The sequence below is a fragment of the Muntiacus reevesi genome, chromosome 15 (genome assembly GCF_963930625.1).
Source record: "Muntiacus reevesi chromosome 15, mMunRee1.1, whole genome shotgun sequence".
NCBI lineage: Eukaryota > Metazoa > Chordata > Mammalia > Artiodactyla > Cervidae > Muntiacus > Muntiacus reevesi.
The window spans coordinates 28684605-28700726 of NC_089263.1; the positions used below are offsets into that span (position 1 = coordinate 28684605).

General features: G+C 49.8%; 1 protein-coding gene across 1 annotated transcript; it reads left to right on the forward strand.

Annotated features, from left to right (window-relative positions):
• The first annotated feature begins 5973 nt into the window (after positions 1 to 5973).
• SH2D7 (SH2 domain containing 7) lies at positions 5974 to 15401 on the forward strand. The gene is made up of 6 exons (XM_065906871.1): positions 5974 to 6149; positions 7550 to 7639; positions 10832 to 10997; positions 11270 to 11416; positions 13030 to 13764; positions 15183 to 15401. The coding sequence occupies exons 1-6, from the start codon at positions 5974 to 5976 to the stop codon at positions 15231 to 15233; spliced, it is 1365 nt and encodes a 454-aa protein (XP_065762943.1). The 3' UTR covers positions 15234 to 15401.
• Positions 15402 to 16122: the final 721 nt, after the last annotated feature.

Below are 16122 nucleotides of genomic sequence, written 5' to 3' on the forward strand. Positions count from 1 at the left end.
TTTGGGAACAAATACTGGTAGGGTTTTTTGTTGTTATTGTTTTTCAGGCCTCAGACATTTTAACCAGCCCTTGCAAAGTTCTCAGTACCTGGCCATTGTCCTGTAAATATTACTAAAACAGAACTGCCTGTTTGGTGGGATGATTGTACCGCCCTCCTACCCCAAGAGCCATGCTCTATAGATGAGAAGACAAGCTTTCTCAATGATGTCAAAGGGGCAAAAAAAGTCAAAGTAAAATTGGTGACTTCTCTGGAGCAGCATCAGCCCCCTCCCAGTTTTTCTTGCTAGCTGGGGGCCCCCAAATGACTGAGCTTGGATATACTATCTATTTGTCTATTCATTCATTCAGTATTTCTTGAGTGTAAATGACTACAACGCCTAAAGAAGACAAACTGGCAACATCTATCAAAATGACAAATGCAAATACCCTTTTGATGGAGCAATCTCTCTTCTGAGAATGTGTTCCATGGATGTACTCACCCTTGTGCTTAATCAAATCTGTATAAGGTTATCCACTGCTGCATTGTGGGAAGTATAGAAACGCTGGAAACAACCCAGATGATCGTCACTAGGGGACTGGCTACAAAAATGATGGTGCAGCCATGTAGCTGTAACAAAAAGAAGGGCATCCCTCTATGTATTCTTAGGAAAGGAACTCTAAGATCTGTTACTAAAGAGTTTTACGAAGCAAAGTTCAGGACACTGCACAGGATTCTACCCTTCTATAACAAAGGGAGGAAAATAAGAATATACATATTTACTTGAATATGCATAGAGAAACCCAGAAAGAACATTCAAGAAATGATTAAGAGTAGTTCTTTGTGGGAATGAGATGGCACTGGGTAGATGCAGGTCTAATGCCTGGAGGAAGAAGAGTTTTAGGGATACCTTTATTATTTATTTGTTTATTTTTATTTTTGACTGCACTGGGTCTTTGTTGCTGCATGTAGGCTTTTTCTAGTTGCAGTGAGTGGGGGCTACTGTCTAATTGCAGTGTGTGGGCTTCTCGTTGTGGTGGCTTCTTGTTGCAGAGCATGGTCTCTAAAGCGTGTGGGCTTAGTAGTTGTGATACATGGGCTTAGTTACCCCTCAGCATGTGGAATCTTCCTAGACCAGCAATGGAACCCATGTCCCCTGCATTGGCAGGCGGACTCCCAACCACTGGACCACCAGGGGAGTACTACATTTTTTATTTTTAAAAACCATGTGGATATATTACACATTTGGATGATAATTTAAAATATACCTATTGAGCATCTAACTATGCCAAACATGGTTCTAGTCACAGAATACAGTGGAGAATAAGGCAGACAGTCTGAGAAAAAAAGAAATAGGATCGTTCATTCTGCACTCCCTACTATTGTGGAATAAATTCTAATGGAATAACCAACTAAGGGGCACAAAAATGCAGTGTTCATAAACTAAAACAAACACATGACTAAAATTTACTGAAAAGCCCACTTTGGCATTCTCCGTGGAGGCTGGCTGCCAGCAGCACTTGGCCGTGTACTAGGTTCCCACACCACAGAGTCAACGAAGCAGGAGGAGAAGCGGCAGTGCTGGGGTGCTGGCCATGCTCCGTGAGCCTTGGTCAAAGTGACTGGAAAGACGCTGCCTCTGAGCATCCTTCTGGAGAAGTCTGAGAGCTATCTTCCTGAGAAGGCACAGCAGACTGAGCACCCTCAGGAGAGAGTAATTTACTGGATAATCAGTTACCATCTATTTGTCCTACAGCAGAAGCACGGCCTTGACGGAGAACCCAGGATAAGGAAGCTTTGATGAGACAGACAGAGACTCAGAAATCTGGGGACTTCCCAGTGGGGAGATGACTTGGAGCTGGGGCTGATGATTGTTGCATGCGCACCGTGCCTCCCAGCCTCTCCTCTGCATCGGATTAGCTCACCGGATCCCCAATCCCTACTAGGTGCATACTTTTTATGTGTACTTTTTATCCCTTTCATTTTTACTGATGAGAAACTGAGACACACGGAGATTAAGTACCTCCCTCAAAGTCACCAAGCCAGCAAATGGGGGAACCAGGATTGTAAATTGCTTAGTCTGACTGCAAGAGCCTGAATCTTCTCAGTTCCTCTTCCTACAGCTCTGGGCACCCAGGGATGGAGAAGCAGGGTGGGCGCTCTGGAGTCTTCTCTCTGTCCCAAGGCCCAGCCCCCAGCAGGTAAGCACAGCCATGAACTGAACAGTGGGTTATGGAGTGCCTTCAGGGAAAACCGACCCCTCAATCTTTCACAGAGCTCACTTGATGCCCCCAAAACTGGCCTCACCCCCATTTCCTCTGAGTGTAAAAATAGACTCCCCTTTATTTGCCTGCCTTTGGAATCTTCATATCTGTCCTGCAGCCATCCTGGGCTCCCCCTTCCTGTACACAAAACCTTTGTCTTCTTATGCAAATGGCCAAGTTCTGCTCATAAAAGTACCCCACCTAAGAGGGAGGTGGAGAGATAACACCTCATGGAAAATTATAGAAACACATTTCTTTGTATTTGAATACTTCCAGGACTTTGTGTTGGCAGCAGACCAACACTGGGTCTAACCCCAGCTACCTTGGCCTTTTTTGGGCCGTGGACTTCTCTGGTATCTGATGAAGTTCATGAACTTTTTCTCAGAATAATATTTTTAAATGCATGAAATAAAATACATAGAATCACAATGGAAATCAATCATACTGAAATAAAGTTATTCAAAAATCTGTGATGTAGTAATACAGTGTGCTTCTTTATTAGCATGTTAAAGAACAAGATCCAGCATTGGATTTAATTATTTTGAGGTGATGGTGAACAAAATCAATATCTGAAGATGTCTGCCATAGCTGTAACGTGATATGAAAATATCTGTAATTTCCATTGGTGACAAAGTCACAAGTTCTATGAATACTAATAAGGTTTGTTCTCTGTGCTCGTCATGGAAGGAAATGCTGAATTTCAGTTAGAAATTAGGGAAGATAAAGATGTAATCCACCCCTGTTCCTCCCCCACCTCGACTTAGGAAATTCCAGTCCTTGCCAGTTTGGGCCTGTGATTTCCATTGTGACCCCATTGTATCCCTGGCCTACAGCTGTGACCGGAAGACAGTTTCACAAGTACATGAATCCCTCCAGGATCCCTTGGCTGGAGTTGACTCCTCTCTGTCAAGGCTAGAAATTGCTTATAAAAGTGGTGTTCCCAGTAGCTGACCCTGGGGATCCTTGCTATGTGCCTGTCAGCCTATCCCATATGAAGAGCATGACCTGCAATAGCTCACTCCTCCGACAGGTGAGGCAAGTAGATGCCTTGCAGCCCTGTTCACAGATGTGAGAAGTGAGTCTCAGAGACAGGGAATAAGCTGTTCAGGTGGAGTTGCAGGTGTGCGTCATGCCCCGGCCTTTCCTCTGAGTTGTATGTATTACATACTTGCCATCCATCACTTTCTCTTGATTTGAGGTGACCGTGATGAAATTGTAATAATGATAGTAATAATGAAAATAATTACCAATGGGAGGACCCACTGTATTTTAGAGTCATTATGTCATCATCAGAGCTGATCCTAATAGCTTGTGTTCCAAACTCTGTTCTAAGGACATAACTCATCTTACCTTCCAAACAACAGGTCATGTTCTTGTCCCTGTTTCAGAGATGATGACACTGAAGGCCAGAAAAATTAAGTCATTTCCTAAAGGTCCCACAGCTGGTCAGCTGGGACTAGAACCAAAGAAATACGACTGCAGGATCCGTATTTTTTAGTAAGCGAGCTGTTTTGTTGAAGTAGAACATATACATAGAAAAATGCATAGGTCATGAGCCCAGAGCTCAATGAATTTTCACAAAGTGAATACATTTACCTAACACACCACCCAGATCAGGAAATAAAACATGATCACCACCCTGCAGCCCCTCACCCCTTCCTTATCATATACTCCCCGAGGCAAACATTATCCTAACTTTTATTGTTATTGGTCAGTTCTACCAGTTTTTGAGTTTATACATATGTTCCCTTATTCTTAAGCAAAGTGAAAGTGAAAGAGGAGAGTGAAAAAGCTGGCTTAAAACTCAATATTCAGAAAACTAAGATCATGGCATCTGGCCCCATCACTTCATAGCAAATGGATGGGGAAACAATGGAAGCAGTGAGAGAGTTTATTTTCTTGGGCTCTAAAATCACCGCAGATGGTGACTGCAGCCATGAAATTAAAAGACGCTTGCTCCTTGGAAGAAAAGCTGTGACAAAACTAGACAGCATATTAAAAAGCAGAGACATAAAAAATAAATAAATAAAAAACAGAGACATTACTTTGCCAACAAAGGTGCAGCTAGAGACAGTTATGGTTTTTCCAGTGGTCATGTATGGATGTGAGAGTTGGACTCTAAAGAAAGCTGAGCACTGAAGAATTGATGCTTTTGAACTGTGGTGTTGGAGAAGACGCTTGAGAGTCCCTTGGACTGCAAGGAGATCCAACCAGTCAATCTTAAAGGAAATCAGTCTTGAATATTCATTGCAAGGACTGATGCTAAAGCTGAAGCGCCAATACTTTGGCCACCTGATGTGAAGAAGTGACTCATTTGAAAAGACCCTGATGCTGGGGAAATTGAAGGCAGGAGAAGGGGACGACCAAGGATGAGACAGTTGGATGGCACCACCGACTCGATGGACATGAATTTGAGCAAGCTCCAGGAGTTGGTGATGGACGGGGAAGCCTGGTATGCTACAGTCCATGGGTCACAAAGAATTGGACACGACTGAGCAACTTAACTTATTCTTAACCACTGTGCTATCTCATTTAGTTGTCATAATGGCCCTAGAGTCTAGAAAGTAGCTTTTAAAAAATCATTCCCATTCTACAGATGAAAAAACTGAGCTATCTGCAGCCACTTAGTAACTGCCTTCAGGCCCCAGGTAGTGTAATGATTCTAACCCAGATTCTTGGGGCGGGCTGTCTGCAACATCCCCTGCCTCCCTGTCACCCAAGTCTGGATTTCTGCTATGAAACTCGGAAGCACATTAAAAGTTCAGTGATGTTTGCATGAACAAATATCCTGGGCCCTACCTGGTTCACTGCTTCCTCTCGAAGGCCTTATGGCAGCCCTGCTAGAGGATCAGAGAGCAGGGGCCCACTTCATAGTCTTCGCACTTGCTTTTCTCTCTTCTGAGAGCGGCATCTCTTCACCAGCCACCAGCCTGGCCTCCTCTTTTGCTACTCCAATGGTACCTTCTGGACAAGGCTTCCCCCAACCCTGACCCCCCATCTAAATAACACACCCATTCACCTTCTTCCTCTCTTTCTTGGAGTATTATTACAGTTGACACCATATTCTACATATGTATTTGTCTATTGCCGGTCTCCTTCCACTAGAATGTATGTGCCACAAGGCAAAATGCTCTTTTGCATTGTTTATTGTTATTATTATTATATTGTTATATATTGTTATTATTGCATTGTTGCATTGATTACTGCTTTATTCCCAGGGCCCACAAGTATGTAGCACACAGTAGGCAGTAAAGTTTGAGTAGGAGGAGGAATTCACCAGCACAGAACTTCACCAAAATGCAAGTGGCCTCCATGAAAGAAGGATAAGTAGAATTTAAATTCACCACTTTACTAAGAGTGGCAGTGCCTGGCCTTTAGCCAGAGTCTGGTCTTTAGCTGAGACAAAGACCGGAGGTTGGGGGAAGGGGCCAAACCCAGTGTGCGCCTCATCTGCTAGCCAGGAAGTCAGGGATACCCCCCCACCCCGGGCCTGTCTAGCTGCTAATGTGACCCTCCCCAGCGTCCCCAGCCAGCCAAGGTGCCCCGCCTCGGAGCATCAGAGAGGGGGACCAGCCCACACATTGTCAGAGCTGACAATGGGGCTCCTGTGTGCCGTGGGCGGTTGCAGAGGGCATGGACTCAGGCAAATGAGCCGTCAGTCCATCAGGCACTCACAGATATAGAGGCGTGCGGGTGGTCTGGGCTCGGCTTCCACCTCAGTGCTCGCCAGAATGGAGGCCCACCTCAGGCAGCTCAGCCTGGGCAGGGGGCCCGAGGGGGCTGGGGACAGACAGGCCCTGGCCGAGCTGCAGGAGCTGGCCCTGAGCTGGTTCATGGAGACGCAAGCCCCCTTCATTCTGCAGAATGGAGCCCTGCCCCCCTGGTTCCACGGATTCATCACCCGCAAGTAAGGCTGCCCCTGTCCACACGCCGAGCGTGGCCGATAGCCCCTCAGGGCCGAAAAAATGGTCTGGGACCAGATTGGCCCCGGCCTTCTCCGTGGGGGAGGTGGGGACCCCAGGAGGCGGTGGGTGGGGAAGCAGACTTAGGAGCACCAAGTTCTCTGACGGCTGCTTCTGTGGACAAGGTGGGTGAAGGCCTTGGCCCCCCACTATGAGTTTGCTGGGGCTGCCAGGTTGCCAGAAAAGCAGAGGCGGGGCGGGGGGTGGGGGGCGGCAGGCTGGATCAGAATGCATTCAGACTAGCTCTGAATACCTTGATGAATTACTAGGGGTGCTGTTTCATTTATCATCCAAACCAGAATACTATTAGTAAGTGGAGAATTTCCTAGGAGACCTGTTTTAAGTGGGTACTGTCCCAGGCAACCCTGGATATACAGTTACTCTAGGAATAAAGGCCAAAAGGCGGGGGCTGGCTTTCTGATTGGGGTGGATCTCCAATCACTTGCTGAAGGAATGACAAATGTGGCCAGCCGTTGGGTCCTCCAGGCCCAGCACTTAGCACTGAACCAGGGCCAGCTTCGCCGGCATCAACTCGTATTGTAACATGGGGCCTTTTGCTCAGAAGGGCCCTATTCTTGGCTGAATACACTGCAGTCCCCATGTTGAAATTCTTACTTTTTAACTGAGAGGCTCCAGATTTTCATTTAGTACTGAACTCTGGAAAATCTGTAGTTAATCCTGCATAGGGCAGGCACTCAGTATTTGGTGAAAAAGTGGGTGAGGAACGATTTGGTCTATGTACTGCCAAACCAGAAGACAGCTGGAATTTTCCACCATGCCTCCAGAATACTTGGCATTATTTAGCAGTATCCATAGTTGCCTGGGGTTGAAGGGGATGTGCAAGGGAGGGAGATGAGAACCTAAGAGTTGCTCACATGGTCAGGCTCCAGATATAACAGCACCTTCTCCCTGCAGAAACTCTTGCGCAGTACACACCCTGGACAACTGTGCAGCAATTTTCCATGTGGCTGTACATAGCAATCCTGAGGCAAGGATCCACAAAACTGGACATCTCCCACTATATGCATTCCTTCTTGCTATAGGGCCATTCAGGTGGAAAGGGGCAGTGACTATTGTGCCTACTGGTGAGGCTGTAAGTGGGGCAATGTACGTGACTTCAGGACTCCAACCCAGCACCAGACTGAGTCTTGAATTTGCTTGACTGAGCCCAGACAGGCCACAGGACCAGCCGAAGTTCTGAGGGAGTTCTCTATAAAGGTCTGGAGGTCTCTGCTCTGGGTCTGGGGCATGGCTGGCAGGGACCCTGAGGCGGGTCTGAGTTTGGGGCTACTCCTGCTGCTGTTGCGGGGACCCAGCCCTGGCTAATGGCATGTCCTCTGCCCAGGCAGACAGAGCGGCTGCTGAGGGACAAAGCTCTTGGCTCCTTCCTCATCCGCCTCAGCGACCGGGCCACGGGCTACATCTTGTCCTACAGGTAAGAGAGGAAGCCCTCTGCCAAGGGCAGGCAGGCAGGCTCCAGCTCCCACAAGCCAGCCTTGCAGATAAGCTCCAAGTCTTCACCAGCCCACACTGCTGGGATTTCCCCAGGCCCTTACTCCCTGACTCCCTCACTCATCCAACCATGTCCATCAGGCATTCTGAGCAGTGCCAGCCATATACTAGGAGAAGCCTCTGCCTTCAAGGGGGTGAGTCAGAGGGGTGGGCAGGGGAGAACCTTCTCCTGATGGAAGACTGGGGAAGGTTCACAGAGGTGAACTTTGAGTCCAGGATAAAAGGAAGAAAGCAACTTGCTGGGCAGGAAAGGAGGGTGTGATTGGGGGTTAGGAAGGCATTTCCAGTAGGTTAAACTGCATGTGCAAAAGAAGAGAGACAAGGCAGACCAAGGTGCTGGGAAGCCCATGAGTTGCTGGGTGCAGAAGGATGCATGGTCCCAGTGGAGCAGTGCCTGGAGAGGAGGGCAGGGGGCAGCTCAGGATAGCCTTGGATGCCAGGCTGTGTCCGTAGACAATGAAGGGTCATCGGGTCAGACAGGTTTTGCAAGGAACCTGCAGGCAGCCTATGGAAGGAGGACTCAAGACAGATACTGGAGGTGTGGGGGCAGTGGGGACCACAGAGGGGTGAGGTCTGGGCTTGATGATGAAATCTAGACTGGTGTAAGGCAATGGTCCTAGAGACGAGGAGACAAGATAGCCAGGATGAAGTCAGAGGTGGTGATGTCAGAGCCTGACCCTAGAGTAGGTTGCGAGGGGGAAGGCAGAAAAAGAAAGAAGTTCCCCTGCCACCAATCCCCAGTTAGGGAGGGAGGCAGGCTGGGGCTCCAGGGAAACTTTCAAAGGTCTCAGATTCAGATTCAAAATTATCATCTGTTCTGACTGTCCCAGTTCAAATCCTGACCTTGAGCAAGTTACTCTGCCTCTCTGAACCTATGTTTCCTCATCTGTAAAATGGTAACATTGCAGTATTTACTTCATAGAATTGTTGAATGGGTTTAATGAGTTTAGAACTTTAAAAAAAGTGCTGGTACAGTATCTAGAACATAGTAAATAAATAAATGTTACTCATTATTAAAATAGTTATTGTTATTCTGTGTCCCTGATACAGTCCTCAGCATTTAGAAATAAACAGACTCAGCAGTTTTCAATGTCTTTTCAGCATCAGGGCTTTTTAAAAATTATTATTATCCAAACATGATCTTGGGTGGAACACCAACTCATTAAAGAGATAAAAGTGGGGTTCCTTGCAGATACACAAATAGACCAAGGAATCCAGAAACAGACCCCCACATGGTTTACCTGATTTGCAACAAATGTCCACTGTAGTTCAGGGGTGAGGGATGGGGGAAGGCTAGTCTTTTCAATAAGTGGTGTAGGAGTAATTGGATATCCAAATGGAAAAAAATGACCCCCACCTCACATCATACACAAAATTTAAATAATTCTAGATGGATCATAGATTCAAGTGAGAATAGCAAAACAATACACTTATAAAGGAAAACATGGGAAACATTTTTCATGATTTTGTGGTAGGCAAAGATTTCTTAAACAAGACCCTAAAGTACTGACAGAGAAGCTTAACAAATTGAGTTTCTTAAAATTGAGAACTCTTATTAATCAAAAGAACCACTCTGTGAATAAAAGGACAAGCCACAGTGCTGGAAAGGTTTTGTATAATAATACATAGACCTAATAAAGGATTCATATCAAGAATATATGAAGAACTCCTGCAAATCAGTAAGACAAAGACAACACAGGCAAAATAGAGGCACTTTGTAAAAGAGGGTCTAAAAAGGACAGTTCAGCAACTTTAGTGATCAGGGAAATAGAAACTAAAACCACAATGAACTGCTGGTTACAGTAGAAAGACAGAGGCTACTAAACAGTTTGTGAAGACACAGAGCAACTGTAACTCTCATTCTTGGCAATGATTTTAGAAAACAATTTGGCATACTCTACTAAAGCTAAGCATAAGTGTATCCCGGGTCCACCAACTCTCCGTCCTCGGATATTCTCAATAGTAGTGAATACATATATTCAGCAAAAAGCCATGTACAAAAATGTTCAGAGTAACTTCATTTATAGCAGCCCAGATGTGGAAATCATCTAAATGTCCATCAGCAGAATGGATACATTGTGGATATTTAAATTAAATGGAATACTACTATCAGTGGGGGGGGGGGAAGAAGCTAATTCTACATGGACATGAAAAAAGTATGATTCTATTTATGCAAATTTCCATAATGAGCAAAACTGATCTGTGACGATGGGGGTCAGGGTGATGGCTACTCTGGAAGGGGCCATAAGACAGTCTTCTGGGGAGCTGGAAATATTGTGTTTTCCTCGAGGTGGTGGTTACATGGGAAATTCACTGAGTGGCACACTTAGGATGTGTGCCCTTCACTGTGTTTACCCTTATTGTTTAGTTACTAAGTCGTGTCTGCCTCTTTGTGAGCCCATGGACATTTTTGGGACCCCATGCAACCCCGCCAGTCTCCTCTGTCCGTGGGATTTCCCAGGCAAAAATACTGGAGTGGGTTGCTGTTTCCTCCTCTGGGGGATCTTCCCCACCCGGGGATTGAACCTTCAGTCTCCTGCATTGGCAGGCAGATTCTTTACCACTGAACCACCAGAGAAACCCAATACTCTTCCATAAAAAAGGAAAATGAAGAGGGTGAGACTTTATAGGCTGGGGGAGATGGGAGCTGTAATTCCATCTTTTCCATCTGGCTGGAATTCAGGTAAGAGGAGTGAGGCCAAGGTGTGCAAGTGTGGGGTCGGACCTCATCTTTAAGACAGAAGTTTTACTCATCATGGATATTTTGTTATTAATTTTGACTTTCTAAAATATTGCATAACTAGTTGTCCTGGTTGCTGAATCTGTGTCACCCCTTTACATTTTGCATCCGAGCCCCAAGCTGAGTGCCTCACTTAACCTGCCCTTTCCTCCCTGACTGATGCTGCAGGGGAAGCAGGGTGGGGGCGATGGAGGGGGAGGTGGGGGGGAAGGTTGGAACGCCACTCCCCAGCTCCCCATCACCAGCAAGGCTGGGCTTGTTGGATGTCAAGTCCTACTTTCAGAGGAGCACCTCAAGGCCCCAGAGGGCAGCGTGGCCCTGGGTCAGCTCCGGCTCTGGGCCAAGGCAGAGCTGCCAGTTGTCCTTGTGTTGCAGGGGCAGTGACCGCTGCCGGCACTTTGTCATCAACCAGCTCCGAAACCGGCGCTACCTCATCTCAGGGGACACCCAGAGCCACGGCACCCTGGCAGAACTCGTGCGCCATTACCAGGAGGTGCAGTTTGAGCCCTTCGGGGAGTCCCTGTCTGCTGCCTGCCCCCGGGTAGGTACCCCTTTTCCTTGGGGTGGGGGTGGGGGATAGGGCAGAGTGCCCAGGCCAGGGGTGTCCCACTGGACCACATGCCTTTCTTTGCCTTCTCTATTTTCTGCCACCCACGGGCACTCAGTGCAGGGTCCTGGGAGGAGACAGTGTTGTAGCTGAGGTCTGGGACCTGGTGGGAATGTTTCCGGCTCTGGCCAGCAGTCTCTGGCAGGAGGCTAGAGGCCAGCCGGGGGTGTATGACCACACACCTGCTGTGTCTCCACCACCCCCAGATGGAGGACAATGATCTCTATGACGCCATCACCCTGGGCCTGCATCAAACTAATCCTAGCCTGGAATACCCACCAGAGAAGGCCAGCAGCCCCCCTGCCTCTCTGGAGGCAAGTCCCCAGAATCTCTCTGATGAAGAAAGCAAGGAGGTAAGGAGGATTCTAGGCCACTGGGGGTCAGGGTTGCTAGACCAGGAATGTGGGTGTCACGCCCACAGTCAGGCCTGGAGTGGCCTCCCCAGCCAGCCCCTCAGGCTGTGGAGGCTGACTGCCACGCCCTCTGGGAGAGGAGCAGCCCAGTTTGGAATCACCCACTGGTTCACCCATGCCTGCCTCTGCTAGCTGGATTTGGTTCAATCCTTGGCTTGGCCTTTCTGGCTGAGTTACTTTAGTCAAGTCCCATAACCTCTCTGAGTCTCAGTTTACCAATCCTGAGGTTCCAGTGAGGCTCGAATGAGGGAATGGATATAAAATGTCTGAAAAAATCCCTTTGTAAACTATAGAGTGGGGTGCCTGTGAGTCAGTAGTTTATTCTCCATAGCACCTTTGCAGGAGGGACTCACAGAGAAGACTTTTTTTAAAATGTAGATCAGATCACAGAATGTTGAGGGCTTCTCCTCTTGTTTAAAATAAAATCTGAAAGCTTCACCAGGGTTCACAAGAGCCTCCTCAGGTGCCCTGCTACCTCTCTTCCTTCTTCACTTTTCTCTAACCTCACTGGCCTTTGGATCTTCCTTGAACACACCAGCCTTGTTCCCACCTCAGGGCCTTTGCACTTGCTGACCCACTGCCTGGAATACTCTTCCCACCAGATATCCACATGGCTGCTACTCTCGCTGTATGCCATTCTCTGCTTAAATGCCCTCTCCTCAGAAAGGACCACCTAAACTATGGAAAATATCCCCTCTCCCACCTGCCATTGTCCCTATCCCATGCCTCAGCTTTGTTCTTCATAGTACTGATCATGAGCTGACAGTATATTACCTTGTGATACACTATTATATGGGGGTGCTTCCCAGGTGGCACAGTGGTAAAGAGTCTGCCTGCCGATGCAGGAGACACAAGAGATGCGGGTTCGATCACTGGGTCAGGAAGATCCTCTGGAAAAGAATATGGCACCCCACTCCAGTATTCTTGCTGGAAAAACCTGATAGGCAGAGGAGCCTGGCGGACTACAGTCCATAATGTTGCAGAGAGTGAGACATGACTGAGCGACTGAGCATGCATGCTATTATATCATGTATTACATCAACCACATTGAGCAAAAACAGTAGTGTGTTGCTCATCTCCAGGTTAGAATGTAAACCTCCAAGAGGTGGTCCTGCTCATTATGTAGCCCTTGACACCTGGGACTGTGTCTACACAGTTCTTACTAAATATTTGTTGAGTAAATACACAATTGATGAAAAAAAATACACAATTGATGGACTTGAGGGTGGCCCATTCTGAAGTGGAAGGGAGCAGTAAGTGGGTGAATGCAGGGGTCTCTCTGGGGGGCAAGGGAGAGAGGAGCAGGACAGGATGATCTCCGGTGGGAGGTAAAGCTCACGGCCCCTGACCTTGAATGCCAATGTAAGGACCATACTCAGGAGTCCTAGAACATGAAGCTGGCAGGGATCCCGAAAGTCCACCAACCCCTGCACATAACAGTCAGGTAAGTGAGTCCAAGGCCAGGGGCCTCGGCTTCTCTGACCGAGCTTCACTTTAGCTGAGGACAGCCTGGTGGCAGGGTAACCTTTCAGCAGTTCTGTCCCTCTCTCCAGGCCCCTGTCAAGGTGCCCCCCCTCCCGGAGAGGAGAGCGTCCCTTCTGAGCAACTCTTTTGGAGGCTTCACTGACACCATCTACGCAGACCTGAGGAAGATGAACCAGGCACGGCTAGGCCTGGGCACAGACGTACCCGGCTGGCAGGGGCCGGTTCCAAGTGGCAGCCAGGCCTGCTTTCCAGGCAAGGAGGCCCCGGGGAGACTGTCAGACGGAAGCCAGAACAAGCCCAATGGCCCAGGACCTGCCCTCTCTGGGGTGAGCCCAGACCAGGGTCCTAGGCTGTCTCCTACTTCTTGGGGCCTCCTCCTGCCCTCCAGTTCTGAGGCCTCAGGATCCTCAGGGGCTACCTGGAGCCACGGGTCTCCAAATCTGAGCCGTGGGGCCCAGCCCTGCTCCGAGAGCAGTTGTGCAGACACTTACGAGTCCATCTGGACAGATCTCCCAGAGGACGCCGGGGATGTGCCATGTCAAGAAGGCGGCAGTGCCTACGAGCAGATTGCAGTCTGCTGGGGGGGCCCAACCAGGACCCCCTATCCTGGGATGAGTCCTACATACAGCAAGCTTTCAGGGTTCACGGACTGTGGTTATGAGAGGATCTCGGGGGTCCCGGAGCTCCCAGAGCCCAGACACACCTATGAACAAATCCCAGGAGCAAGCAGCCAGGAGCAAGGAGGCTGGACGGACACACAGATCCAAGCAGCCAGGAGCAAGGAGGCCGGACGGATACACAAGGTGGGCTCTCGGGAGGGGCGGGGTGGCCGCCAGCCCTCAGGGAGCTGCTGGTGAAGGAGGGAACGTGTGGCCCTCAGACAGGTTGGGTCAGGTCAGCACCACACCCAGAACTTCCCAGCCCTGACTCCTGCTTGGAGATGGTGGGAGAGGCAGAGGTTAGATTTGGATGTAAGATGGGAACTTTCAGGCCCTTCTCAAGTCTTTCTCTGTGGTAGGACCCCTGCCACTGCAGGGGTCTCAGAGCCTCAGAGAGGTGGACAAGGACCCTGGCTCCAGGTTTGACTTGCCTTGTCCCTTTTCATGGCTCAGGCACTCCCTACCCATGTGGCTTTGGGCAAAATAGTTACCCATGCAACTAAGATTACCAGATTCAGCAAGATAAAATACAACATACCCAGTTAATCTGAATTTCAGATAAACAATGAGTAATGTTTTTTAGCATAGCTACCAATACTGCTATTATTCCTTATTTATCTGAAGCTCAAATTTAGCTGGACATCCTGTATTCTTATTTAGCATCTACCCAGGATCTATCTCCATCTCCTCATCTGTAAAATGGGCTTGTCCTGTGCTGTGTCCAGGGGTGGCTGCCCAGGAGATGATGCTAGCCATCCCTATGTGCTCAGGATATAGCCCAGAGACAGCTGTCAATGGATAACTGTTATTCCTGGGGGCTTTTGACTAAGAAAGGAGGAGAAAGCAAAGACCAGGAGGATGGAGGGAGGGGGTCAGAGTTCCAGGGAGGCAGAGGAACCCTGAGGGTTCACCCCAGTGTACTTGCCTATACCTGGAGCCAATGAGCCAGGCGAGCCCCCTCCTCAAGGCGGCAGCCTCAGATCTCCAGCATGTACAGACCTCCTCTCCCGGCCTGAACAGTAAAATCCTGAGCTCCCAGATGGAAGGCCTTCACCAGAAGCTCTGCCAGCTCCTCCCTCAGGGCAGGGTTGTACCCACACACCCCAGGACAGGGAACTCCCCTGGGTCAAGACAGCCTCTGAGGTCCTGACTCCCAGGACCGCAAATTCTGCCTGTGGACAGTCCTCCTAAGAACTATGTAAGCCACATCCCACGTCTGCTCCTCCTCCAGCTGCAAAGTTCTTGTGGGTCCTAAAGGCACCACATACACCCCACCCCCCATCCTACCTAGGGTGTGGCTGAGGCAGAGAGGGCTGGGGTGGGGACCCCCGGAGACCCAGTAAGGAAAGGGGTGAGAGAGAGCAAGTCCTTCACCTAAACCAGAGGGCTGGAGGGAGTTTCTGGCACCGTGAGGGACTGTGGAGCAACTAGCCATTTGCATTCCGACCTGGCCTTTCTCTGGCCTTGGCCCCAGCTCCCAGTCCCTGTGGAGGGACCTCTGAGCCTGGCTTTCCCCGCCCTGTCCAGGGACCCATGCTCCAGCATCCTGTCCTTCCTTGCAGCCTGACAAGCTCCGGAGGCTCTTCTTCACAGACAAGAAGCACAAACCCTGAGGAGGCCTGGCTTCCGGCGGCCCACCAGCGGGTTTCCCGGGCCCGGGGCCACGCCAGGGCTTATTGGGAAGCTCTCAGCTTGCTTGAAAGCACCCCTTGGATCCTCAAACCCAACCAGCCTGCTCTGGAACAAGGCTCTGAGACAGCCTCAGTGCCCACCAGCGACAGGGTGGGAGGGGACCTTCCAGTTACCAGCCGCTCCCCACCCACTCCCCACCCCAGGGTCTTCCACCCATCCAGAGGAAGTCAAGGCCTGAGAGGAAGGGGGACCGGCCAAAGGCAGGGGTGAGCACCCCCACCAAGATGAGCAGGCTGGGGTGGGGGGGTCCTGGACAATTGATGGAGCTGGCCTCCCACCACTGAACACTTACTGGGCACGGGGCAGGCCCTGTGGCACGGCTGGCATTTTCTTAACTGAATGATGTCGTACAGTTGCTCCGGAGACCAAAACCAGTCCCCCTCATTGTGGCCCTATCAGATGGGGGCGGGGGTGCCACTAACCCGGGGGTGGTGGGCGGGGGTGGGGGTGGGGGTGAGAAGTAGCAGCAAAGTGCCAGCTTCAGAGGGGATGGTTCTGACCCTGAGGCAGCTGGGCTCCTGGGGGCCATGTCCTCTGCCCTCTCCGCCCCCACCTTCATGTGGGCCTCATAATGCAAGCTGGGCAGACCTGGTCTGACCCTTTTGCTGCAGATGAGTGGGTAGGTCGGGGGGGCGGAGGGACAGAGACCCAGAGCGGAGCAGCAACCTGCCTGAGGCTACACAGTCAGCCAGCCTGGGCACCGCTGGGCGGTTTCTGGAGTCAGCCAGTGGGTGCTTGCTGGCCTCCCTATATGACCAGGTCCCCCTCATCTGTGCTCTGCCTCCAGCCAGTGGTGATCTTTAGCGGTGG

Coding starts and splice junctions, on each gene's coding strand:
- SH2D7 (XM_065906871.1), top strand. CDS start 5,974: ATGGAGGCCCACCTCAGGCAGCTCAGCCTGGGCAGGGGGCCCGAGGGG. Junction 7,640..10,831: donor GGCTACATCTTGTCCTACAG/GTAAGAGAGGAA, acceptor CTTGTGTTGCAG/GGGCAGTGACCGCTGCCGGC. Junction 13,765..15,182: donor AGGCCGGACGGATACACAAG/GTGGGCTCTCGG, acceptor CCTTCCTTGCAG/CCTGACAAGCTCCGGAGGCT.